Source organism: Triturus cristatus, chromosome 7 (assembly GCF_964204655.1).
Source record: "Triturus cristatus chromosome 7, aTriCri1.1, whole genome shotgun sequence".
Taxonomy (NCBI): Eukaryota; Metazoa; Chordata; class Amphibia; order Caudata; family Salamandridae; genus Triturus; species Triturus cristatus.
The window spans coordinates 425,613,042-425,639,829 of NC_140590.1; the positions used below are offsets into that span (position 1 = coordinate 425,613,042).

General features: G+C 46.3%; 1 protein-coding gene and 1 long non-coding RNA gene across 6 annotated transcripts in view; one reads left to right on the plus strand and one right to left on the minus strand.

The window, feature by feature from the left end:
- The window catches only part of LOC146809858 (uncharacterized), a 326,459-nt gene that overhangs the window by 261,101 nt on the left and 38,570 nt on the right, over positions 1–26,788 (plus strand). For 2 of the 5 annotated variants that reach the window (XR_014966495.1, XR_014966497.1), the window contains one exon: positions 12,802–13,379. The exons of the other annotated variants lie outside the window; for them this stretch is intronic. This is a non-coding gene — a long non-coding RNA (uncharacterized LOC146809858). The remainder of the gene's footprint in view (positions 1–12,801; positions 13,380–26,788) is intronic. 5 annotated transcript variants of the gene reach the window in all.
- Positions 1–26,788, minus strand: part of ABCC3 (ATP binding cassette subfamily C member 3) — a 693,015-nt gene that overhangs the window by 216,731 nt on the left and 449,496 nt on the right. The window contains exons 18-19 of the mRNA XM_085616719.1: positions 14,235–14,402; positions 10,120–10,303 (exon numbers count right to left, since the gene is read on the minus strand). Coding sequence (XP_085472845.1) covers positions 10,120–10,303; positions 14,235–14,402 — 352 coding nt within the window. The remainder of the gene's footprint in view (positions 1–10,119; positions 10,304–14,234; positions 14,403–26,788) is intronic.

Below are 26,788 nucleotides of genomic sequence, written 5' to 3' on the forward strand. Positions count from 1 at the left end.
GCCGTCAACGGCGCCGGGGCCGGAGCCGCCGGCTGGCAAGGCAGCCCAGTCGGGTCCGCGGGGCCCGAAGGCGCACCAGCGGGCGCCGACGGCGGAGCCAGGTTCCTCATGGCCGAGAGGAAGGCACTGACTTCCGCCGGCATCGCGTTAGTCCCAGGGACCGGAGGGTATGGGGACGGACGCGGCGCCTGCGGCTCCGCCGGAGCCGCGGGGGTGGAACCACCCTGACCCTCGACCGAGTCGCGCGACCGGCGAGGAGAGTCCGAAGAGCGATGTCGCCTCTTGGACTTCTTGGAATGCTTCGACTTACCCGAAGACTTGGATCCCGACGACCGATGGTGACGTCGGCTGCGGCTCCGCGACCGATCCTTGGACCTCCTCCTGGACCGGGATCGAGAGGCGCGCGGAGCCGAGTGGCGAATCTCGAGAAGCTTACGGGACCGCTCCCGTCTAGCCTTCGAGGTCAGGGCCTTACAGTCCGAACACGACTCCGCGTCGTGATCGAGGCCCAAGCAGTAAAGACACCGGCGGTGATGGTCCGTAACCGACATCAGTCGGCTACAGTCCGTACAGGCTTTAAACCCAGGCATCCTACCGGCACCGGTGTCGAGACTCGATCAAAAAGGATCAAAAAAGTTAGTCAAAAATTGACTAAAGGGGTAGCTCTCCCGGATCTGCGCTTACTGGCGCGGAAAAAAGAAGAACTGACGTCAGCGCGCGAGGGCGGCGTCTAAGTACTCCGACGACATCATTCCGGCGCACGACGCCGACGACGGACGCGGAGCCGCAGACGACGCCTAGCGACGCGCAAGGGGTATTGCTGACGAAAAATCTTCCGGATCCAGTCTGACGCCTGGGGATATTCTAAGGTGAGGAATCTAACTAACGTGTTTCTTTCAGATATGGGCGTTACAGGTAGGTGAAGGGCAGGGACCAATTGGTCCCTGTCCTGGGACTCTCCTGTGGGAGGGGGGCAGTAGCCTAGTCCTGATTGGGTAGGGCCTCCCATCTTCAAGATAGCGAGCACCCGGAGATGTGCTTCACCTCACCTCCCCCACCTGAGGGGTGGGGTTGGCAGGCTGGCACATCCCCTGTCCTTATTTGGAGTTTCCGGCCAGGCTTCCAGCCACGGCATGCCTTTGAAGCTTCCCCCTGCCCATCCTGGGGGAGGAGATCTAGCACATCGCCCAGGATGTGCATTGTTGCAGGCCCAGGAGAGCAGGGGCTCTCCTACCCAGGGGTCCAGCAACATGTCTGCTGTGTGGCAGCCTAGGCAGCCTCCCAGACCAGACGTGGATTGTAGATTAGGTTTCAGGGGGCATCTCTAAGATGCCCTATGTGGTCCTTGGTACATTAAATCCCGCACTGGCATCAGTGTGGGTTTAATGTGCTGAGAAGTTTGATACGAAACTTCTCAGTCTTCAGTGTTGCCTTTATGGTGCTCTAGAGTTCGTGTTTGTTGAGCTCTCAGCACCATGTACTCTTAAATGGCAGCACTGCACTTACAATGCCCAGGAATGGACCTGGGTATTGTAGGGGCACAGGGCTCATGCTCCTGTGCCCACACCACTGGCATAGGGCACCCAGCTAGAGGGGTGGCTGATGTATGCCAGGGCAGTATAGGTGGTGGGCATGGAACAAAGGGATGGATGCCATGTCGACTCTTTGTTTTGTCTTGTACCCAGACACTCAGCCTGCAAGGGCAGTGCGTGTGTGTTAGGGTACAGGGCCTCTAAGGGTGGCACAATGAGTGCTGCAGCCCTTAGAGGCCTTTCCTAGTCACAAGGCCCTGGGTACCTAGGGTACCATTTACCAGGGGCTGACATTTGGCCAGGGTTTGCCAATTTCGGTTTTGAGGTTTTTAAGGAAGGAACATAGGCCCTGGGCACCTGATTGGCAGGAGTCCAGGGCACACTTAGTCAAAGTACATTCAGCAATTCAGCGAAAAGTGGGGCATACCATGCAAGAAAGATGGCACTTTCTCACAAGTGGACCAAGTCAAATCTTTTGCAAAAGCACTTTCCTGTGGCTATGATGTGTGAGTTAGATGAGCAGATGGGTCAGCAGAAAAAAATGGCAACCAAAGCTTAGAAAACATGGCAGCCACAGGGAAGTCCAACAGCCCGGTGACAAGCATGAATGGGATACAATCCTTACACGACAATGAAGTGTAGGAGATAAAGTGCAATGGAATGAAAAGATCAGCTTTCATGGTCGACACTTGCTGGAAAATCATGCCAGCCCTAACAAGCATAAGTCTGTGTTGGTGAAGATGGTGCTGCTCCTATAGTGGTAGGCAATAAAAATATGTAAAAAAACAATGAACAAAAATAAAAATGTTCAGTCTTTAAAAACAAAGGTGTTGGTGAGTTTTAGCAGGTCAGAAAAAGAAAGGAAAATGTTTCTTACCCAGTATGCATCTGTTCTTGGCATACAGAGCTGGAGAGTCACATGCTTTAGCATAGATCGCAGATCGCCATCTGGTGTTGGGTCCGAATGTTTGCACTTTGTTCTTGTTCAAAGAAGTCTTCTAGTCACAAGATAGGCGACTCCTCCTTTCGGTGATAGTGCGCATGGGCATCGACTCCATCCTTAGATTGTTTTGCCATAAAGGGTGATGAGTGTTAGTAAAGTAATAAAAGAGATGTTCTTGTAAAGTATATCTAAGTAAGATATCATTGCAACAGGTAAATGTGCCCGTGGAGGCGGATGGGCGCATATGACTCTACAGCTCTATATGCCAAGAACAGATGCATACTGGATAAGTAGCATTTTCCGTTCGAGGCATATGAGCTGTAGATCATATGCTTTAGCATAGACTATAAACTAGTTATTTTGAAGCAGTGGCTAACCTGTAGCTGTTGCAGTTGGGTGAAATAGTGTTCGTAAAACTGCTTGGCCCACACTAGCTTGTTGTTTTGCTAACACATCAACACAATAGTGTTTCTTGAATGCGTGTGGTGTAGACCATATTGCAGGGTCTACATATGGGTATGCTTCCTAAGAATGCCATAGACGCCCCCAGTTTGTGTGTAGAATTGTTAGTGTGCGTTTCTCTTTGATGTAGAATATTTGAATGCACTTAACTATCCACCTTGAAATGCCTGACTCCACCTTGCAATGCCTGACTTTGATATGGGATTGCCTTTATGTGGTGGAGCAAAAGCAACAAAGAATTGTTCAGTTTTCCTAAAGGGCTTTGTTCTTTCTATGTAGTAAAGTAATGCTCTCTTAACATCTAATGCAGGGGTCTCCAACCTTTTCTGTAGTGAGAGCTACTTCTGATCAGTGAAAATCGTCGTGAGCTACTAAAGACCAAGCACCTCGCGCATTTTATTTTAGAGACCACCCGTGCCCAGTTTCATTGACTGTAAGCCTAATTTCTTCGGAGCCCATAATGTGGTTTGAACATAAGGGGCCACATTCCCTCTTTTGAAGCTACCGACAGCTACAGGTTGAGCCAACTGAAGCAAAAACTTGTCTTGCATGGCAGATTTCCTGGAAGGTATAACGAGCTGCTGCAGGATACAAGCCTATGACCTCCTTTTGTGATCCTCGATCAACTAGTTCACACACTGCAAAAGCTAAACCTCAACATATATTCCTTACCAAAGGTTATTTTTTAAGTCCAACTTAGATGTGCAGTCACTAGTTTTCCAAAAAGTAACTCATTTTACTATGAATAACCTCAATTATTTCTCCCTCAACACATACTCTTTTTTTTCTTTTAACAGTTTTAAAATGTCCCATCCTGGTTCAGATTTAAATAATTTTGAACTCATTTGATTCATTATGGGGCTTTATTCTCTCTGTATGTAGAATACATATTTTTCAACTTAATACACGGCCAAATCAAGTGCAAGCTCCAATGAGTTTGTGAAAAAAAATACAGTTTCAACAGTCACAGATGCTCTGGTCTCGGGGCCAATGGGAAGGTATCCAGTTCTATAATGTGGCTATTCTGTCTCTGCAAGTACGTACCCTCCAGTAGCTTACTTTGTAAACCGGATAACTTCTGAGATAGAGACTATTTATTTGGAGAAAAAAGAGTTTGAAATGCTGCTTTATTTCAATGATTAAATATAGTCATTAATAAACCAGAGTTTCACACCATTTTTTATTTAGAGAGCATTTAATGTGCAAATAAAATCTGCAACACTGCCTCGCCAATGCAGATACTAGGCCAGGGCAGAGGCTCACAATCAATGCATCTGTAAAACAACTTTGGGATCCGACTCTTCATGAAAGTATGTTAAACACCTGTTGTTTTTTAACTGCTTTTATTGAATAAATATTGGCTATTTTGGAGTCGAAGCACTCTTAACAGATATGCTCTGTTCCCAAAAAGCAGTCAAACTCAACCTCCAAACTGAGGATTTAACCAGAATACTCCAGATCTGTCCATGATCTGGAACCCAGAGAAACAGCTGCTGTGTTGGTGTTTTTACCACATACGCAAGCAACAGAGATGGCATGGGTAAAGTGGGCTCTGGCCCAGAGCCCCACCCTTTGAGGGGGTCTGATAGAGCCAGAACTGTTCTGCAGAGAGCATTGCCCAAATGACCTTTAATAATTTTTAAACAGATTGCTTTAAATATAATTTTACTTTCATTTATTTTGAATGTGGGTAATGCGTGAGAGTGTTAGACATTTTGCCGAGATATTCTGTGTTATTATTTCATGCCATATTCATAAAAAAGTTTCTTTTAGAACGAAACAGGATATCACATTAGAAATGGGATAGCGTCACAGATTATTTGCAGTAATGTTAGCGAGCTGCTGCTGTGTTAAATATCGGAAACACACATCACTATCCCTGAATACGGAATATATTATAAACACATTTATTGTTTGGACGAGTGTGACCGTGCTCTGGCAGTGACCTGGCTACAGACGGTATGAAAGAGTTGACACTGGATCATAAATACAAAGCTGTGCTGAAGAGTGGAACAATTTACATTCCTTTTAGGAGTGCAGACGGGGAGAGCTTTGTTTGTATTGTGCCTTACGTAAAGGAAACTGAAACTCACCCTGCTTCTACTGATTTATAGCCCAGAGCTGTAAAGTGGGAAAAAAAGATATTCCCAGTCTTTCGCGCCTATGGCATACAAGCGGCTGAGTATGAAAGGCGCACATCGCAACTCAAGATGAAGATTTTACTGGCCAGGCCAGTGCTTACCGATTATCTGCTGCTTAGATATAATGTGTCAGGCAGGAAGCACGGGTTCGTAGCAGTTCAATACTGCTTGTGCCACCTCCATGCTAGCAGGCTTTCAGGGACCTGCTGCTTCACTCCGGCCCCACCTGCTGCTTGCTCGGCACACGATCTAGATCTCGGTGCCAGAATTTGAAAGACAAGTGATGTGCAGAGGCAGTTCAACAACCGCGTCATCATCTTTGGCCTGCCCCGCCAATGCTAGGCTCAGTTAGGCCAATCTGAGCAGCTGATTTTGGTGAGGGGATGCAACAGCTATGAAAAAATGCCTAAAAACAACAAATGAGAATAATAGGCTACAAAATTGACATGCAAGGCACGAGCTACTCACGGGGGTTCGGCGAGCTACCGGTAGCTCGCGATCGACCGGTTGGAGACCCCTGATCTAATGTGTGAAGGGAATGTTCCTGCCACTGAATCTGGTTGAGGGAAGAACACAGGCAACTCAACAGATTGGTTGATATGAAAGGCAGAGATGACTTTAGGTAAGATTTTGGGGTTAGTTCCAAGGACCACTTTGCTTTGGTGTATTTGCAAAAATGGTTCCTCTATGGTTAGTGCCTGAAGCTCACCGACTCTTCTTAGAGAAGTGATGGATATAAGGAAGGGTACTTTCCAGGTGAGTAATTGTATTTCAAATTTGTGCAACAGCTCAAATGGTGGACCCATGAGACTTGTAAAGACTATGTCAAGATTCCACACTGGAGAAGGTGGAAGTCTGGGAGGAATGAGTCTTTTGAGTCCTTCCATAAAAGCTTTAATAGCGGGTACTCTAAAAAGAGACAAGTGCTGTCTATTTTGCAGATATGGAGCTATTGCAGCCAGATGTTAGCGTATAGATGTGTACGCTAAATTAGAACGTTGTAGGTGTAATAGATAATAAAATATGTTTTGTATTGAAGCATCTAGTGGATCAATGTGATTGTTACAATAAACAACAAATCTCTTCCACTTTGCTGCTTAGCAAGCTGTTGTGGTAGGGCATCTAGCCTCTTTGATAACATTCATACAGTCTGGCGGAAGATTATGGTAGCCAAACTCAAGGATATCAGGTGCCAATTCGCTAGATTGAGCTGATTGGGATCTGGATGTCTTATCTCTCCATGGTTCTGAGTAAGGAACTTAGGGGAGAGGTGTAGTTTTTGGTGGGGAACTACTGATAGTTCCAACAGAATTGTGAACCAAGGCTGTCGGGCCCATGTGGGAGCAACTAGGATAAGCGTCAGGGAGTGCTGTTTGAGTTTCCGTACCACTAATGAAATGAGTGGGAGAGGTGGAAAAGCATAAGCAAATATCCCTGATCAATTCATCCATAGTGCATTTCCTTTGGACAATGGGTGTGGATGTCTGGACGCAAAGTTGGGGCATTTGGCGTTTACGTGGGTGGCAAACAGATCTATTTCTTGGAAGCCCCCGATTTGGAAGAATGGGTGGAGAATTTGAGGGGGAAGTTCCCATTCATGTATATTCTGTTGTTGATGACTGAGTAGATCCGCAACTTGATTGTTTACTCCTGGAAGATGTTCTGCAAGGAGATATATTTGAGGTATGGTCCATCTCCAGATGCTCTGTGCTAGCTGTGACAGCTGTAGTGAGCGGGTCCCCCCTTGTTTTTGTATGTAGTACATGGCTGTCATGTTGTCTTTGCGAACCAGGACAGCTTTACCTACTAGATGAATTTGAAAGGCTTTCAATGCTAGAATTTTTTTTAGATGGTTTATGTGGAGTTGATTTTGTTTTAGAGTCCACATGCCCTGAATGGTATGTTTTCCCATATGTGCTCCCCAACCAGTGAGGGAAGCGTCTGCTGTTAGCACTATGAGGAACCGGATCGAGAAATGGCCGTCCCTTGGAAAGGATCTGCATGTTCCACCACTACAGAGCGCGATGAGTACAGCCATCTATCAACACCAGATCTGATAACTGACCTTGAGCCTGGTTTCACTGACATGCTAAGCATTCCTGTAGGGGGCGCATTTGAAGTCTTGCATAGGGAACGATCAATTGCATGAACACTCTGACTGGTAATGAGTGTTGAGGCTGAAACTGTGATATTAGATCTTGCATGGTGCGAATCCTGACTGGGTTGGGGTACACCCGAGCCTTGCGAGTGTCTATTGTGGCTCCTAGATACCCTTGTGTGTTTGATGGCTGGAGGTGAGACTTGGTGATGTTTACAGTGAACCCCAAGTCATGAAGCAGTTGGACTGTCCTTTGAGTGTGATGTATGCAGCTTTGTTGTGATCTGGCTTTTATTAGCCAGTCGTCTAGGTAAGGGAAGACATTAACGTGCTGTCTTCTTAGTTGAGCTGCGACTACTGCCAGGCACTTGGTGAAAACCCTGGGTGTTGTTGTTACTCTGAATGAGAGGACTTTGAATTGGTAATGATGTCCGTCCACCACAAACCTGAGATATTTTCTGTGAGCAGGGTGAATGGGAATATGGAAATATGCGTCCTTTAAGTCTAGAGTAGATAGAAAGTTGCCTTGCTGACGTAATGGGAGCACCTATTAAAGCGTGACCATGTGGAAGTGGTCTGAATGTATGTACAGGTTTAGCTGTCTGAGGTCTAGTATAGGCCTGAGAGAGCTGTCCTTTTTGGGAATTAAGAAGTACAGGGAGTATATTCCGGTCCCTTGATGTATCAACGGTACAGGTTCTATAGCTGTTTTTGTAACAGATATAAAACCTCTTGTTTTAAGAGGGTGAGATGCTCCTGTGACATTGTGTGTGCTCTTGGAAGAATATTTGGGGGAGTGCTTGTAAGCTCCAGGCAGTAACCATATTGGATCATTTGTAGCACCCACTTGTCTGAGGTGTTTGAATTCGAGACAGGTAGGAATTGGAAGAGATGGCACCCGACAGGAGTCAGATGATCGGGGGTAGCGGAGAGAAGTCATTGTTTGTTTGCAGGGGAAGAGCATGTGGAATTACCTCTACCTCTTCCTCTACCATTGTTTCCACTAAAACCTCCTCTAGAATATCCTCTGGACGAGGGGGATTGATTGTTGCCCTTGTAAGAGGAGGAGGCATTGTCAGCGGACATAGCTTTTGAGCCACCCCTGTAAAATGAGCAGCGAAAGGAACCTCTACTGGCAGGTAACTGTAAAGCCCCCATGGAATTTGCGACCTCGGTGTCCATTTAATCTTTTCCAGCATGGTATCAACAGCTGGGCCGAAAAGATGCACTTTATCAAAGGGTTGGTTAAGTATGGAGGTTTGTACCTTCGGCTTAAATCCAGAGATTCTGAGCCAAGCGTGTCTGCGTAATAAAATACTGTTGTTAAATGCACAAGATGCTGTCTCTGCTGTGTCTAGTGCACATTTAACGGAGGTGTTAGTAATACGTTTCCCTTCCTGAATAAGGTCGTTAGCCTTAGATTTGTATTGGTCAGGCAAATGTTGTATGAGTTTTTCTAGCTCATCGTAATGAGCCCTGTCATAACGGACCAGCAGCGCCTGGGTGTTACCAATGCACCAGTTGTTTGCTGCCTGTGAAGCTACTCTTTTACCTGAGGCACCAATAAGCTTGGACTCCTTGTCCTCTGTGCCTTTGGGTGTCAAAGGTGGAATCTTTGGTCCCGAAGGTGTCTTGCTCTTATGTTTCGAAGCCGAGGGTGTCGGTTCGTTATCAGAGTGGGGCTAGCTCGAGCCCAAGCCAGAAGGCTTTTGTTTCTGTTTCAGAGCCGGGCCAGAGGGCGGGGCATCAGAAATGTTTTGTCGGTGCCGACCTGAGCTTGAGGGCGAAGGAGGGACAATAGCCTTTGTCTTTTGTGGAATGGGCACAGGGGAATCTGTACTCACGGTACGCTGTCCCGCAGTAATGTCTTCCTGTTCTTCCATGTCGGAGTCTGCTTCAGACACGGAGACCTGCTCTTCCTCCTCTGGCGCTGGAGGTGGGGTACCGGAATCCTCTCCGAAGATGTCCAGAATCGAGTCGCTCTGATGCTGCATTTTGTGGCGCCGAGCCAGACGATCACGAAGTGTCTTTTTCGATCAGAAGGATGGACACGTGTCGCGGTCCTTTTTGTCGTGTTCCGGGGACAAGCAGAGGTTGCAAACTTCGTGCAAGTCGGTGCATGGAAACTTAGCACGACACCCGGCACATAGTTTGAATGGAGTCCGTCCCATCGACTGCTACCGCGGTCGGCACGGGCAGGCCCGACGGCCTGCCTCGAGTTTTCCAATGGAAAGCTTTCCGAAGCGAGACGATGCACGCCGAATGATGAATCGCGATCGATAACAATACCGTTGAGGGTAGTGGATTGCACATCAAAGGGGTCCGAAAATGATACCAAACCGGAGTGCAGCAATACACATCTGAACCAGATAGCAGAAAAAAACAATCTAAGGATGGAGTCAATGCCCATGCGCACTATCACAGAAAGGAGGAGTCACCTATCTCGTGACTACAAGACTTCTTCAAACAAAACCAAAGTACAAACATCCAGACCCAACACCCGATGGCGATCTATGCTAAAGCATATGATCTACAGCTCATATGCCTTGAACATAAGGGTTCCATTTTACAACTCTTATTATGATATATTAGCCTTTCCTTTTTCATTTGTTTCTTTTTCATTTCAAGATCTACAGGTAAGAAAGGTTTATAGGGTTATAGAAAATGCTAACAGCACGTAAACCTATTTTGCCCATTACAGTTTTATTTCTATTTTATACAAAAAATATGCATGGATCAATGGCATAACATTTGTTATATCATAACAGAAAGGCATCTCAAGGGTTATGACAACAGTTCTTTTATGTTCCACTACACTATGTTCTTGTATGGATCAATGTAATTTCAAATCACTGTATGTACTAAATGGGCTTTTTAAAATCAACTCTGAACACATCACAACTTAGGCAAGTAAAAAGCAATTAAAATAAATAAATAATGTACTTGTTAGTTCTTCTTCTGTTATATCGTCGTCCGGAGCATAATTTCTCAAGAATTCAGCAAAAGCACCATTTTGCTTCATAAGCTCCTGATACGATCCCATTTCAGTAACGTTTCCATCCACAATGACCACAATATGATCCACTTGAGGGAGAAAACTAATTCCATGGGTCACCAAAACTCTAGTCTGGGAATTTCAAATAAATATGGTTATTTTGTCATTTTAAAACAATTCTATTAAGTGAATGACATTTAAACAATATATTTCTAGCAGATCTAGGGCTTGCTTAGAGTTTAGCGGATGAGTTAATATGTTACAAGGAGAGAGATAGCTCCTGACCACCTTAATGCAAGTGCATTACATCCCCTGGAACTCGAAGTAAGGTAGACTGGATATCCTTCACATTGTGGCGGAGTAACCCATCGACCAAACTCGGAATCTGGGCCTTAATTCTTTTTTTTCCCTGAAAACAAATAATTAAATAAAACAGTTCCTTATGTTGCAAGTTCGTGATATGCACAGTTCTTGGTTAAAGAAGAATACGCAAAGACACCTGGAAATGTGTTTAAAATACACAGTAATTGGTAATAGTGGGCTAAGCAGAGATAGGATTAGGGTGTAGAAATACCATTCAAATGATACAATGAAAAGGACTGAGGATAAATAATATGTTCACAAATTTACTACATGATGAATGGTACATTCCGGTGGCTTGGGTCTATCACATTGAACTGCAAGATCTCTAAAAGTGGAATTCCTCTAGCTTCTAGTAACAATTTGGTTCTCTAAAGATAACCCAGTATTTAAGACAGTGGATTGAGGGAATACTGTGGGGCTCATTAAAATAGACAGTAAATCACCAGGTTCGATACTTACTGGGTGCAGAACTTCAACACATTCAATTTATAGGCCTTGATTGGATATTAATTTGTGAATAATAACTCTCATTTTGAGGCAACCAAATTCAGAATGTACACAATTTTTCCACACAACTTGCATCATGTTGTACCTGATGATAACTGCGCAGGCAAAAATTATACAGAATTAGAGACTTAACTGCTCCTTGAAAAACGTCATGCAACGGGGCAACAGGGGTCTATTACAATCGAGGAGTCATTTATAGTTGGGTAGACAAACTAAAGGTCTGCATGGTCATCGGAGGCTAAGACCTCCGTTTTCCTGGCAAAGGATTGCACAATAGATTTACAGACCCCAATCAGGCAGGAGAGGAATTTTAATGGGAATATTTTGATAGTATGCATTCATCCTGACCCAAGGTACATCATGAAAACAATATTTGTGCTGTGGCATGTCTTTAAAATTGTCATGGGTTCTCGAGTGCCTCAAACATTTTTGTGTCTCTGAGTAGTAAGCCGTTATTTAAATGTGAATAATAACGAATGCCTCGAACAGTAATTTCTTTTTGTTTTGCAGACAGTACTGTTTTGTGTGCTGCGTCACTAAAATAATGGACAATTTTGGGAATGTCCCACCTTAAAAGTCTACAACTAGAGTCAAAATAGCAGCTAAAATGACAATACTGCTTTTATAGGTTCCGTTAAGGTTTTTGATGTGTATTTTAACATACCCTTCAACATGGGAAGGTACTGCATGGTATGCGTTGTCTTGGACAGCGTCTCTATTAGGAAGTTGTCCTCCTAGTGGAGGACATGCATGTCCACCTTGAGAAATGTGGCTGCCTTTGTATCACCTTGTGAAACATGGTAGTTTTGTCTGGGGGGATGCACTAACCGGGTAGTGTTCTGGCTCAGGAACCCCCAGAGTATCAACATTGCAGTGGTCCCAAGGGCCATCGGTTGTCACTGTTTCAAACGGTGTGTCATAGGAGGTTGGCAGCATAAGATGGGATGCCTTTCCCATAGGAAGAGTGACAGGAGTCCTCAGGTGAATATGGCTGAGGCGGTGTCCAAGGCAGTGTCCAAGGCATGGTAGTGGTGGTGGTGGTAAAGGAGGAGTAGGAAGAGTGGGGGTTGCAGGTGGTAAAGGGCTAGTGCCCCTGTCCTTGCACCTCTTGTGCTTTGTAACGAGAAGATGCTCCTGGGCAAGTTCTTCCACTAAAACAAGCTTCCTCTTCCGAAGCAATGTTCCTGCTGGAGGCAGCTTTGTTGTTGATTTTGCCTCCCTGGGGATGAATAAATATATGATTTTCTGTGGCATCCAGCTCATCCTTTATTTGCTGGAAGATTGGTTTCTCTCGTTCTTCGGGCCGGCAGTGGAAGACATCTTCGGCGTCTAGTGGCTTTGCAAAGCTGATGGAGACTTTAGTGTTGAAAGAGACTTCTTCGTGGATGTTGCTTTTGGAGTTGGTGCTTGCTTTGGCACCAACGCTGAAGGGATCCTCAGTTTTGAGGGGACTCAAGACTTGTACAGGATTTTTGGGCTCAGCAGCCAAGAGGGGTCACTGCCCAGTTGCAGGAGCATGGGCAGCATTTAAGCTTTGGGTCAGTGCTGACCAGTGCCCAAAAGTCAGTGGTGGTCCAGGGGGCTGAGTCCTAGTCGATGGACTTGATGCCCAATCCCCTGGGGCAGTGCTCTATCTTGACTTTTGGCTGTCTGGGAGGCATTATAGGTCTCACTGTGCTGACCATACTTACGATAGAAGACTTTATCTTGGGACTGGGTGGCTGGGAGTTGCTGACGGCCTCTTTTTTCCTCCTCCTCAGATTTGGAGTCAGAGAAGTAGACTGCATCCAGGCTGGGCGAGGACTAGAGGGGCTGATCTCCAGAGACCTTCGTGGATGTTGCGTTTTCCCCAAAGATGTTGAGGGTGTTGTCGGACTCCTGACTCTACATTCTCTGATGTGCCCACCTCACATTTTCTTCAAATGGCAAGCAGGGCTGGTCGCACACGTGGTGTTTTCATGGTCAGGGAACAGGCGGAAATTGCCCACCTCACGATGGTCATTCCAATGGAATTTCGAGTGATAATGGAGGAAGGAATTGAAAGAAATCCTTTCCTTTACTGTGTGAACATTCTCCATGACATAGTCTTCGAGGAACACGATGCAGGACCCGGAATGAGCACGAAGCACTGGCATTTAGGTCTCAATGGAAGGCTGGTGCGTGTAAAGTGCCCTCTGGAGAATGAAGGAAAGGCAAGGATCGTCCGAGCTGTGTTTCTTGCATTGATGCTAGTGTCAAAACAGATTGGGACCGAAGAAAAGCAAGATAAGTCACCAAACACAGAGCCCTATTGGTACACGTCTGAACCTAATGACGGAAAAAAACAATCTAACATAAGGTTAGTGCCCATGTACATTGTCAGCTGAGGGAGCAGTCGCTATATACCTGATAATTTGAAAGACGTCTATAAAAAAAAATGTGCAAATGCCCCAGCCCAACAGTAGATGGCAGAAGGATGCAGAACATATGTATCTAAAGCTACACATGCTACGAACTCTACTTTAAGGAGAGCTGTTTATCTACATTCAATCCCCTGCAAAGTACTTACTTTTATGTATTGTACGGATTTTGAATATGTATTTTATGTTTGCTCATTAGCTGATGTTTAATGTGAATAGTAGGCACTTGTTAACTACAAACACCATACTGGTTTTCATAGTTCACTGCAGCTCAAAATGTTACTCCTCATTCCTTTATCAAAAACAGTTATGTAAGACTGTATTAAAAGAACTTTAACATTTAGCAAAAAAAGTTAACTAAAAACATTTCTTTTGGGGTGCCGGGAGGAGCGTTTCTCACTAAATAAAATCCCACACATATAATGTTCATAATATTATTGAAAGTTGGCTGCATAGCGCAATGGTTAATTTTTTACTTAATTCTCATCATCTCACCTCATTTAAATGGTGGCTTTTTCACTTATTTATAGTTTCAATCTTTTAATTTTTGTTTTCAATGCTTCAAAAAACAAGAAAGAAACATTACAAACTTGTCAAGGCTTGACCTATTAGCTGTGCAAATGCTTGTTTCATTTATGCTCACCTTCTGTATGGAAAAGTGACATGCTTTGGGTAAGTCTCAGTACGAAATTAACGCAGCAGGCATGAGAGTGGAACTAGGAGGAAAGCTCCTCTGGACAAATATATTCTAAATTATTATTTCCAAATGTGGAGAAAACAATATTAAAACTTACCTTGTCTTTTAGAACACCTTCTGGTCCAATAACCTTGTCAAAAATGTGTTTGGCTACATGGGCGTCAACAGCAGATAGTGGGTCATCCAATAGGTAAACGTCAGAGTCGTTGAACACAGCCCGTGCAAGGCTCACTCTCTGCTTCTGACCACCCGACAGATTGATGCCCTATGGAAAGGAAAATTGTAGTTATCCCTCATCTGAGGGCTGTACAAATTTAGTCAACAAGCAAAAGATCAATTCTATATTTTTAGGATAACCACTGACCCTGTAAGTGATTCTCATTGCCAACTGGAAAATAATAAAATGTCTTCTTTTAAATATCAAACAACTTGCAAGGATGATATCTTCATTAAGGTTATGTCATCTTTCATGACCGTGCCATTCCCTTCGCTAGGCAGCCCATAAGAGGGATCTAGATAGTACCCATATCATTTAAAATTATTTAAAATACCAAATACTAAAATGCTGCATTTCCTCTGCATGGTTTCCAATGTCAAATACATTGTTATTTACATTTTCTGTTGTACTTCAATACTCCTTAAACAATAAAAATATAATATTTTAGGCAAATTGTAACACATAGCAGCAAGAAGGTTCAAACGACTGTGTGGTAACTGTTGCGGTGCATGTTTAATAAATGTTTTGATATTTGGGGAAGTCTTTGTCACAGTAAAGGCATTTGGATGCCTACAGATCATACAGCTTAGCCCAGAGTCAGGGATAGTGGCCCTATGGGAGTCTTAACTGCTCAACATGAATATATGCAACAATTCATAGTAAAAGACAACGTGCCGGCAGACTGCATAGCGGACCAGTGATGCAGTGGTGTTTCAGCTTCATTAGAAGGTGTGGTATGAGTAATGTCATTGGTATCCTTTTCCAGGATAGCGCAGGGAGTAGCTGTGCTGCAGGGATTGTGTTCAACTGTTACTGAGGTTGGTTGTGGCACAATAGTTTTAATAGAGTCCTGATCTCTTATCTTGTCGGTATACTAATACCTTGCATAATTCCTGAAGACCATGGCAGGAACATGTAGGTTGGACATAAGTGAGGAGGGTAAGCTCTTCCTTTTACTACTCCTCTTAGACAAAGACTTTGTAGATATCACATCACTACAGAGGGCAATCTCAGCCCATGGCACCCTAGGAGGTTTGGAAAGCATTGATAAGGTCAAGGTAAAAAATGTATAATCTTCTCTTGGATGCCTCTGACAGACTTATGCATGCATTTTTAAAAAGGCGTGAAAGCACCTTGGAAGATTTTCTGGAGGAAGAGTATTATGGGAGTACCCCCAGAGAGGATAAATGGTCCCTGTGATGAGGAGGCCTTGATGATGGGGAGGAGTCAGGAGATCCTGACCAGGATGAGGAGTTAGGAGAGGACCCGGGCCCCAGTACAGCAAGGAGACTGGAAGGCAGTCCTAAACATCCTAGGATAGAGGACAAAGATTCTGAGGCTGTCACCGCAGTCAAAATGCCGCCCGTAATGTTGGAACCAGAAGATATATAAAATCTGAGGTGTGCAGGGTTGACCCTGAAGTGAAGGTGGCCCAGCAGTGCAGAATAAGAAAGCCCCTGGATAAGGTGGTTAGCGCCACCTTAAAGCAGAATGTCCAAGGCCGTCCTTGAGAGTAAGGTGACATTAACCATTGACACTGATGGCAAAGTGACCACGATCATAACTACATTTGTGGAGAGCTCCTGGACAGCATGCCAGAATTCATGCCTGGATATTGTGGAGTTTCTAATTAAAAGTGTGAAACAGTCAGAGAAACTGGCATCTTGATATCCCTTGATATCTCTTGACAATTTGCCAGGTTGGGTGACGTATAAAAAAAGGTAATGGACGGAATGCTTGAACTAATCTCAGCTACTGGCAATTACTCAGGGCACAATTCAATCCATCATTATTTTACACAGTAAGCAACCTCAGTTTGGATCCAGACATGTGCAAATCAGTCTTGACCCTATTCCAATGGCAACAGTCCAGCCTGAACTGCCAAGCCAGGCCCGCTTTCACCTTAGTTATGACTCTTCAGCCAGATATAGCTTGATTTCAGTGACACAGTGTGCACGGGACACACACCTGGGCATACCAATCCCACTTTGAGCAACACACTAAAGTATACATAAAAGTGATTAATTAATCTCAGCCAAAGGGCAGTCTATTTCCTCTGAAACATTAAGTGCACACTATCCACTGAAAGACGGAGATTTCGCTTAATAAAGCTCAACCTGAAACTGAGCGTGTTCGCTGCCAGCAGAGCTACGCCTGATGGAGGAGGGCAGTCAGTTTTGGTAACAATTTGATAAGGAGTAAGTTTGTGACCACTTTTTCATTGTTGGATAAGGCCCAACAGTGAATGAAGATGGTGTTTGGCCCAAAGGTTTTCACTGAGGAAGGTAGAGGCAGGGGGTGCTTGACTGGTCAGCCTTACTCCCCAGCCTCCACAAGATACCAGGGTAAGACACCATTCCAATAGCAAGACTAACAAACGTTGAGGGTTGTTCACCATCACAGGAGAGTACCTGGAGGAAACCTTTGTGGCACAACTAAAGCACCAGAAGGATACTCCAGATAAGGAGTACTCCTTTTTTGCAACCAAAAATTAAGGGAAGGCTGGGGCGGTTCCAACACAAATGGAGGGAGGGCACTGGGACATCTGTGTTCAGCAACCTATTTCTGGTTTTCAGATAGAGTTCTAAGATGCACCAAATTAATGGAGAAAGCCCAATCTCCTCTTTTTTTATAACACGTCTCATAGACCAAGAAGTAGAGTCTCTGCTGGACAAGAGAGTAATAGTACCAACTAATTTACATCCAAGGGAGTTTCTGAGCAACATATTCCTGGTCAAAAAGAAAGACAAAGTATATCAACAAGTGTAAAAACTAAAAGTGTAAAAACTAAAGGAGTTCAACAAAAGGCTAAAATATTGCAAAAAAGAGCAAATTCATCTTTTCAGAGACATTCTATTACCAAACGATTGGATGTTAACCTTTGATCTAAAGGATGCATATCTCACAATTCCAATGCTTGCCTCCCACAGCAGATTTCTCCTGTTTATCTGAGGGCAAAATGTGTGTGAGTTTGCATGTCTTCCTTTCAGACTTTCCTCTGTGATTTACCAAGGTAGCAAGATCAGTCATGGAGTTTCTACGGTGCAGATGGAAAATGCTACTTACCAGTATGCATCTGTTCTTGGCATGTAGAGCTGTAGATTCGTATACTTTTGCATAGATCGCCATCTGGTGTTGGGCTCGGATGTTTGCACTTTGTTTTTGTCTTGGAAGACGTCTTTATAGTCACGAGGTAGGTGACTCCTCCTTAGGACGATAGTGCGCATGGGCATCGACTCCATCTCCACATTGTTTTGCCATGGATGGTCATGATGGAGTTAGTAAGGAATAGAAAAGGATGTCCATGTGTAATATATCTAAGTAAGATAGTACTGAAACAGATAGATGTATCCGGGGAGGTGGGTGGGCGTATACGAATCTACAGCTCTACATGCCAAGAACAGATGCATACTGGTAAGTAGCATTTTTCATTAGAGGTATATGAGATGTAGATCGTATACTTTTGCATAGACTATACAGCAGTTACCTCCTTAGCGGTGGCTACCTGTATCTGTTGCAGTGGTTTGAAAAAGTGTTCTTAATACAGCCTGGCCCACATTAGCTTTTTGTTTTGCTTGCACGTCTACACAATAGTGTTTTGTGAACGTGTGTGGTGTAGACCAAGTTGCTGCTTTGCAGATGCCATCTAGGGGAATGTTCCCTAAGAATGCCATAGTTGTCCCTAGTTTACATGTGGAGTGAGCCTTAGGGGGAATGGATAAGGTGTGTTTGGCTTTAGCATAGCATATTTGGAAGCATTTAACAATCCACCTTGCAATCCCTGTTTTTGAGATAGGATTGCCTTTATGAGGTGGGGAGAAAGCCACAACAAGTTGTTTAGTTTTTCTAAAGGCTTTCGTTCTTTCAATGCAGTAAAGTATGGCTCTTTTTACGTCTAGCGTGTGAAGTGCCCATTCTGCTATGGAGTCTGGTAGAGGGAAAAATACTGGGATTTCTACAGACTGGTTAAGGTGGAAAGCAGAGACGACTTTAGGTAGAAATTTGGGGTTAGTCCTAAGAACCACTTTGTTATGATGGATTTGTAGAAATGGTTCTTGTATGGTTAATGCCTGGAGTTCACTGACTCTTCTGAGAGAGGTGATGGCAACCAGGAAAGCTACTTTCCAGGTGAGAAATTGTAATTCACATTTATGCATAGGTTTAAATGGTAGACCCAAGAGACTGGTAAGTACCACATTTAGATTCCATACCAGAGAGGGTGGAACTCTAGGAGGAATTATTCTTTTAAGTCCTTCTATGAATGCTTTGATAGATGGTACTCTAAATAGAGACACGTGCTGTCTGTTTTGGAGATAGGCTGCTATTGCAGCAACATGTAGTCTAATGGATGTATATGCTAGATTACATTGTTGTAGATGCAAAACGTAACAGATGATCTTTTGAATAGAAGCATCTAGTGGGTTGATTTTGTTATTTGTACTGTAAATTACAAATCGTTTCCACTTTGCAGCATAGCAAGCCCTGGTGGTAGGACGTCTAGCCTCTTTAATGATGTTCATGCAGTCTGGAGGGAGATTAAGGTAGCCAAACTCTAAAGGTCTCAGGGGCCTGATCGCAAGGTTCAGTTGACTGGGATCTGGATGCCTCATCTCTCCATGGTTCTGAGTGAGAAGCTTGGGTGAGAGGCATAGCTTTTGATGCGGAACTACTGATAGTTCTAGGAGGGTTGTGAACCATGGATGTCGGGTCCATGTTTGAGCAACTAGGATTATTGTGAGGGAATGCTGTTTGAGTTTTAGAACCACCAGTGGAATGAGTGGGAGAGGCGGAAAAGCGTAAGCAAATTTTCCTGACCAGGTCATCCATAGCGCATAGCCTTTGGACAATGGATGTGGATACCTGGATGCGAAGCTGGGCATTTTCCGTTTTGCTGTGTGGCAAACAGATCTATTTCCGGGTGGCCCCACATTTGAAAGTATGGAAGTAGAACTTGAGGATGAAGTTTCCATTCGTTGATCGCTGTGCTTGGCGACTGAGTAGGTCCGCAATTTGATTGTGTACTCCTGGGAGGTGTTCTGCAAGGAGATATATGTTTTGAGGAATGGCCCATCTCCATATGCTTTGAGCTAGGTGTGAAAGCTGTAGAGAGTGTGTCCCCCCCCCCGTTTTTGCATGTAATACATTGCTGTCATGTTGTCTGTACGGACCAAGACAGCTTTGTTTACGAGATGGAGTTGAAAAGATTTCAACGCTTGGAAGATTGCTAGTAATTCCAGCTAATTTATGTGGAATTGTTTTTGTTGAGGGGTCCATATGCCCTGAATAGTATGGGCTTGAAGATGAGGTCCCCAGCCGGTGAGCGATGCGTCTGCTGTTAGCACTATCTGTGGAACTGGGTCGAGGAACGGCCGCCCTTTGCCAAGGTTTTGTGTGTTCCACCACTGCAGACAGCGATGGGTGCGGTCGTTTACCAACACCAGATCTGTTAAGTGACCTTGAGCCTGGTTCCACTGACGTGCTAGACACTCCTATAAGGGACGCATTTGGAGTTGTGCATACGGGACGATGAGTATGCAAAAGGCAATCATTCCGATTAGTTGCATGAACACTCGCACTGTTAGTGAGTGTTGAGGCTGAAATCAATTTCAATCAATCAATCCTCACAATCATTTGTAAAGCACACTAATCACCCGTGAGGGTCTCAAGGCGCTGAGCGGGGTTTGGGGGGTGCTCGAACAGCCAGGTCTTGTGAAGTCTCCTGAAGGTCAGCAGGTCCTGGGTCTGTTGCAGCTGTGTGGGGAGGATGTTCCATGTCTTGGCAGCGAGGTAGGAGAAGGATCTGCTGCCGGAGGAGGTCCTGTGGATGCCTGGGACGGTGGCGAGGTCGGCGGAGCGAAGCTGGCGGTTTGGGGTGTAGAAGGTGTGAGAAAGTGGCTCTGTATATACTGTTCCCAAATAGGTACAGTGTGTACAGTGTCCACAGTCCCCAGAGGTTTGGCAGAGGCTAAAGTTAGATATAACCTTACTCTCCAAAGTGGTAGCTTGATCAAGCAGTAAGGCAGTATCAGAGGACAGTGTAAAGCAGTTGTTGTACACACTCAGTCAGCAAATGGTCTCACACACTCAATAACTGAACTCTAGGCCAATGGTTTATATAAAAAATATATGTTTGTTTAATTTTAGAACCAACCATAGGTATTAAAATATACTTTCTCAGAATGAGATGCTTTAGTTAAATACTTTTGCAATATGCAATTGACTTTTGTAAGTTGTAGTTACAGGTTGTTGCAGTAGGCAACACAATTTCAAACACAATGATACATTGAGCTCAATGGAAGTTTTAAGTTATTTGCAATAGATTACTTTCAGGATTACTTTTCTAACTCCAGGACTGGATCCTAGATTCAGTCCTGGAACAGTCCTTGGAAACAGGTGAGTAAAGTCAACTTAGTTACTGTTGTGATTTCTAGGCAATATTTTGCTATTTTAAAAGTTGACACTTAGAAGAAATTTCATAGAAAAACAGTCAAGGATTCCCTATGGGAGAAAATTCAAGTTACAGGTATGGTATGTTCTCGTTACTTTTGTAATCCAGAACTGGGCTCCTAGGCTCAGTACGGGGACCTCTATCTAAAACAGGTAAGCAATTACGTTTTCACAGCTGGTACGGTTTTTAAAGAATATTTGTAGTTTGCAAAAATCGACAAGAAATTTCACAGAAAAACAGTCAATGATTGCCTATGGAAGAACATTGGGTTAATGGTAAGTATGGTTATGAGCACTTTCCAGGGTCAGTGCTGGGCACTAAGATCCAGCACTGGGATCTCTCCTAATAGCAGGTGAGTATTTTCGTTTTCGTTACTCGGCTGATTTTAGGTGAATATTTTAAGTTTTAGAAACTCCACACTTAAAAGAAATTTCAGAAGAAACAAGTCAATCTTACCCTATGGAGGAAAATGGAGTTATCGACTTTTGGGTAAGTACTCGACTGGCAGAGTTAAGGTTCTGGGCACAGACTCAGGGGTCTCCCAGGGTCAGGTAAGTACAGTTGTTACACCCTCAACGGCACAGGGGCAGCCGGGTGCAGAGTGCGTTAGGCCCAATGTTATCCTATGGGAGGCAGGGGGGCCTTGGATAGTGGCTGCTGACTAGCAGGCCACATGGCTGTGGGAGCTGGGCTCCTGGTCACTTGCTCAGGGTAAATGGGGAAGTAGATAGGAGTAGAGGTTACACTGCCAGGGCCACTCGGGCGGCTGTGTGCAGGGTGCTGTTGAGCCTTTGGGCGCTCAATGGATTTCAATGGGAAAGCTCCAAGATGAACAAAGGCTGCAAGCTCAGGGACGAAGATTTTTCAGGTGCCACCACCACTTCGAGAGGTAAGTTGGGTAGTTGGAGGATAGGTAGGTACCCAGGAGTTGGGCACAGGGGGCCGCAGGGCGCCAGGTGCAGGGGTGCCTTTTGGTGTAGGGAAATCTTACCCTCTGTTGATCGCGGTTGGGGGGGTACCTGGTTCTGAGGCTGCAGGCGTCATCAGGAGCATCGAGGTGAGTCCTTGGTTGCTGGATTCAGGGTCACAGTCGCCGGGGGATGTCCTCTGGGTCTTTGTTCACTCCGGCACAGGCCAGGCTTGGCGGGTGCAGAGTGTGCAGAGTTCGCGGTTCTGGGCTGATGCCAGAGGTTAGAAACTGGTGATGAGCAGAGCCACTGCTCATGGGAGTCCCAGGTGCTCAGAGTCACAAGGTAGCCAGGTCCTCCGGGGTTTGTGAGGTTGCTGGCCATAAGAGGTGCCGGGATTCAGCAGGAGCAGGTTCGAGGGTCGACAGGCCGGTAGGGCCAAAGCAGTTGGTGTCTTCCTCTTCTTAGCAGCTGCACGGCAGGTCTTCTTTCTTCTTGCTCTTCTTTGCTTTTCGGAGTCTGGAATCTAAGGAAGGAAGGTTCAGGGTGCCCCTAAATACTAGATTTAGGGGCGTTACAGGTAGGTAAAGGTGGGTACACCCTCTATCCTGCCACTCTCTTGTGGGAGGGGGGGCAGTAGCCTAGTCCTGATTGGGCAGGGCCTCCCATCTTCACCTCCCCTCCCCTACCAGAGGGGTGGGGTTGGCAGGCTGGCACATCCCCTGTCCTTATTTGGGGTTTCCGGCTAGTCTTCCCGCCAGAGTGGGGGTTAGAACCGGTGGGGGCCAGTTTGCTGGGTACAGCAAGTGGCCTGGGGAAGCTCACAGAGGCGGCATGCCCTTGAAGCTTTCCCCTGTCCATCCTGGGGGATGAGACCTAGCACCTCGCCCAGGATGTGCATTGTTGCAGGCCCAGGAGAGCAGGGGCTCTCCTACCCAGGGGTCCAGCAACATGTCTGCTGTGTAGCAGCCTAGGCAGCCTCTCAGACCAGACGTGGATTGTAGGTTAGGTTTCAGGGGGCATCTCTAAGATGCCCTCTGTAGTGCTTTGTACATTAAATCCCACACTGGCATCAGTGCGGGTTTAATGTGCTGAGAAGTTTGATACTGAGAAGTTTGATACCAAACTTCTCAGTCTTCAGTGTTGTCATTATGGTGCTGTAGAGTTTGTGTTTAACGAGCTCTCAGCACCATATACTCTTAAATGGCAGCACTGCACTTACAGTGCCCAGGAATGGACCTAGGTATTGTAGGGGCACAAGGCTCATGCTCCTGTGCCTACACCACTGGCATAGGGCATCCAGCTAGATGGGTGGTTGATGTATGCCAGGGCAGTGTAGGTTATGGGCATGGCACACAGGGATGTGTGCCATGTCGACTCTTTGTTTCGTCTTGTACCCAGACACTCAGCCTGCAAGGGCAGTGTGTTTGTGTTAGGGTACAGGGCCTCTAAGGGTGGCACAATAAGTGCTGCAGCCCTTAGAGGCCTTTCCTGATCACAAGGCCCTGGGTACCTAGGGTACCATTTACCAGGGTCTGACATGTGGCCAGGGTTTGCCACTTTGGGTTTGAGGTTTTTAGGGAAGGAACATAGGCCCTGGGCACCTGATTGGCAGGAGTCCAGGGCACACTCAGTCAAAGTACATTCAGCAATTCAGCAAAAAGTGGGGGCATGCCATGCAAGAAAGATGGCACTTTCTCACAGAAGGTGAGATGCTTGTTGAGGTATGCTGGTCTGGTGTTGTATTGTGCTTTGTGGGCATGGGTGAGGAGCTTGAAGGTGATCCTCTTGTTGACTGGGAGCCTGCGCAGGTCTCTCAGGTGGGCAGTGATATGAGTGTGGCGGGGGATGGCGTTCTGTATGCGTTGAAGTCTTTTCTGGAGTTTGGCCGTAGTTCCTGCGTAGAGGGCATTTCCGTAGTCCAGTCGGCTGCTGACGAGGGCCTGTGTGACTGTCCTTCTGGTCCCGGTGGGGATCCATCTGTAGATCTTGCGCAGCTTGCGGAGGGTGTTGAAGCAGGAGGAGGAGACGGCATCGACTTGCTGGGTCATTGAGAGCGATGAGTCCAGGATGAACCCCAGGTTGCGTGCGTGGTCGGTGGGTGCGGATCCCAAGGTGGCTGGCCACCAAGAGTCGTCCCAGGCAGAGGGAGTGGATCCGAGGATAAGGACCTCTGTCTTGTCTAAGTTAAGTTTCAGGCGGCTGGTCTGCATCAAGCTAGTGACCCTTCATTCCTTCTTGGAGGTTGGTTTTGGTGGTGGCAGGGATTTTGGTGAGTGAGAGGATCAGTTGAGTGTCGTCGGCGTAGGAGACTATGTTGAGGTTGTGTGAGCAGACGATATTGGCGAGCGGTGCCATGTAGATGCTGAAGAGGGTAGGGCTAAGGGATCCTTGGGGCATGCCGCAGATGATCTTGGTGGCTTCGGAGAAGAAAGGGGGGAGGCAGACCCTCTGGGTTCTTTCGGTGAGGAAGGTGGTGATCCAGTCCAGGGCTTTGCCGCGTATTCCTACGCCGTGTAGGCATGTGCGTAGGATATGATGGCAGATGGTGTCAAAGGCGGCCGAGAGGTCCAGGAGGATGAGGGCCGCGGTTTTGCCGTTGTCTTGTAGGGTCTTGATGTCGTTTGTGGCAGCGATGAGCGCGGTTTCGGTGCTGTGATTGCTGCGGAATCCGGATTGGGACGGGTGCAGGATGTTGTTCTCCTCAAGGAAGTGGGTCAGTTGCCTGTTGACGATCTTTTTGATGACTTTCGCCGGGAACGGCAGAAGGGAGATGGGCCGGAAGTTCTTGAGGTCTTTTGGGTCCGCTGTGGGTTTCTTGAGTAGGCCGTTGATCTCTCTGGGAAGGTGGCAGTCTCGAAGGAGCTGTTGATAATCTTCCGAAGTTGGGGTGCTATGATGCGGTTTGCTTTGTTGAAGATGTGGTGAGGGGTTGGATGGTGAGCCGGAGTGGATGGTGTTCATGGTCTTGATGGTGTCGTCGTCGTCGTCGTTGATGTGGGTCCAGGAGAGCAGGTGGTTGGTGAGGCTGGGGGGTGGTGAGTCTGCAGTGTTGGTGGCTGTATGGAGGGTCTGGGTGAAGCTGTCATGGATGTCTGCGATCTTGCAGTGAAAGAAGGTGGCTAGGGAGTCGCATAGGTCTTGCGACGATGGGATGTCATTGGAGCTGAGGTTGGAGAGCTCCTTCACAATGTTGAGTGTGTTGTTGTTGATGCGTTCCTTGAAGGAGGTCCTTTTGATGGCTCGGATGAGTTGGTGGTGCTTGTGGCAGGCGTTCTTTAGGGCTGCGTGGATGTCCGGTGTCTTTTCGTGGCGCCACTTTTTCTCAAGTCTTTGGCAAGATCGCTTGGATTCCTGGAGGTCGGTGGTGAACCAACTGGCCTTTCTGTCAGTGCGCCGATTTGAGGGTTTTTTGATCGGGGCGATAGTGTTGGCGTAATCGTCGATCCATTGCCTGAAGTTGCTGGTGGCTGTGTTGGTGTCGGTGGTGTTTGTCAGTGGGTCACAGGCGAGGGCGGTGATGAGCTGGTCCTCCGTGACCTTGTTCCAGCTGTGGTAGGGGATCCGTAGTAGGTGGTGGGTTTCTTGAAGGTGAAGTGGATGCAGCAGTGATCGGTCCAGTAGACTTAAGTAGTCTGTGGACGCAAGAGCGTGCGTGTTGACGATGTTGGAGATGGCGATGATGAACTATGGGCGGGGCCCGGGGGGTCTGTAAACGAGTGTTCCTCTGAGGGTGGTGTTGGGGTCGGTGTGGATCTAGAAGGGAAGGTGTTCGGCGGTGTTGGAGGAGTCTGTCATGCAGGTCGAGACTCTGAGGGTATTCCTGTAGATGATGGCGATTCCTCTGCCAGGTCTGTTGGTGCGGTCCCTTCTGGTGATCTTGTATCCATCTGGGATGGCTATGGCAATGTCGGGTGCCGAGGAGGGGTTCATCCAGGTCTCTGTTAGGAAGGCGACATCCGGGGAGGCTGCATTGGGTAGGTCCCAGAGTTTGACGGCATGCTTGTGGATGGAGCAGGTTTTTAGTATGCATCTGAGGTGGTTGCGTTCTGCTCTGACGGGTGGGGTAGGGCGTGCGGGTGTTCAGCGGCTGTTGAAGCTGTAGCTATGGCAGGTGAAGGGTCCGTGGGTGAGTATCGGGCTGGCCTGGAAGCAGTTTGATGATCGGCTGGTGCTGATCCTGACTGGGTTGGGGTATGCCCGAGCTTTTGATGTGTCTATTGTAGCTCCTAGATACTGTTGTATACTGGAGGGTTGGAGATGGGATTTGGTAAGGTTTACTGTGAATCCCAAGTTGTGAAGCAGTTGAATTGTTTTGTGTGTGTGTTGTACACAGGTGCTGTGTGACTTGGCTTTTATTTCGTCCAAGTAAGGGAAGACATGAATGTGCAACTACTGCGAGGCACTTGGTGAAGTCTCTGGGTGCTGGGTGCTGTAGTCACCTCGAATGGGAGGACCTTGAATTGGTAGTGTTGACCATCTACCATGAACCTGAGAAATTTCCTGTGAACGGGGTGAATGGTATTATGAAAGTAAGCATCCTTTAAATCCAGAGTGGAGAGAAAGTCGCCCTGTTGAAGAAGTGGGAGCACCTGTTGGAGAGCGACCATGTGGAAGTGATCCCACTGAATGTAAAGGTTTTGCTGTCTTAGGTCCAATATGGGCATGAGAGATCCATCCTTTTTTGGAATTAGGAATTAGAGGGAATAAACCCCTGTGCCTTGGTGAGGCAAGGGGACTCGTTCTATTGCATATTTTTGTAATAGAGAGAGAACCTCTTGTTTGAGAAGTGTTAGATGTTCCGAGGACATTGAACACTGTCTGGAAGGAATTTTGGGGGGGTAGAAGTGAGTTCCAGGCAGTAACCGTACTGGATAATTTGTCTTACCGATTTGTCTGTTGTGATTGAATTCCAGACAGGTAGGAACTGTGAGAGACATCCCCCGACAGGAGTGGGATGATCGGGGGAAGTGCAAGGAAGTCACTGTTTGGTGTTAGGGGAGGTGCGGTTAATGTTGCCGCGACCTCTTCCTTTACCATTTTTGCCTCTGTAGCCACCGCGAAAGTATCCTTTGGAG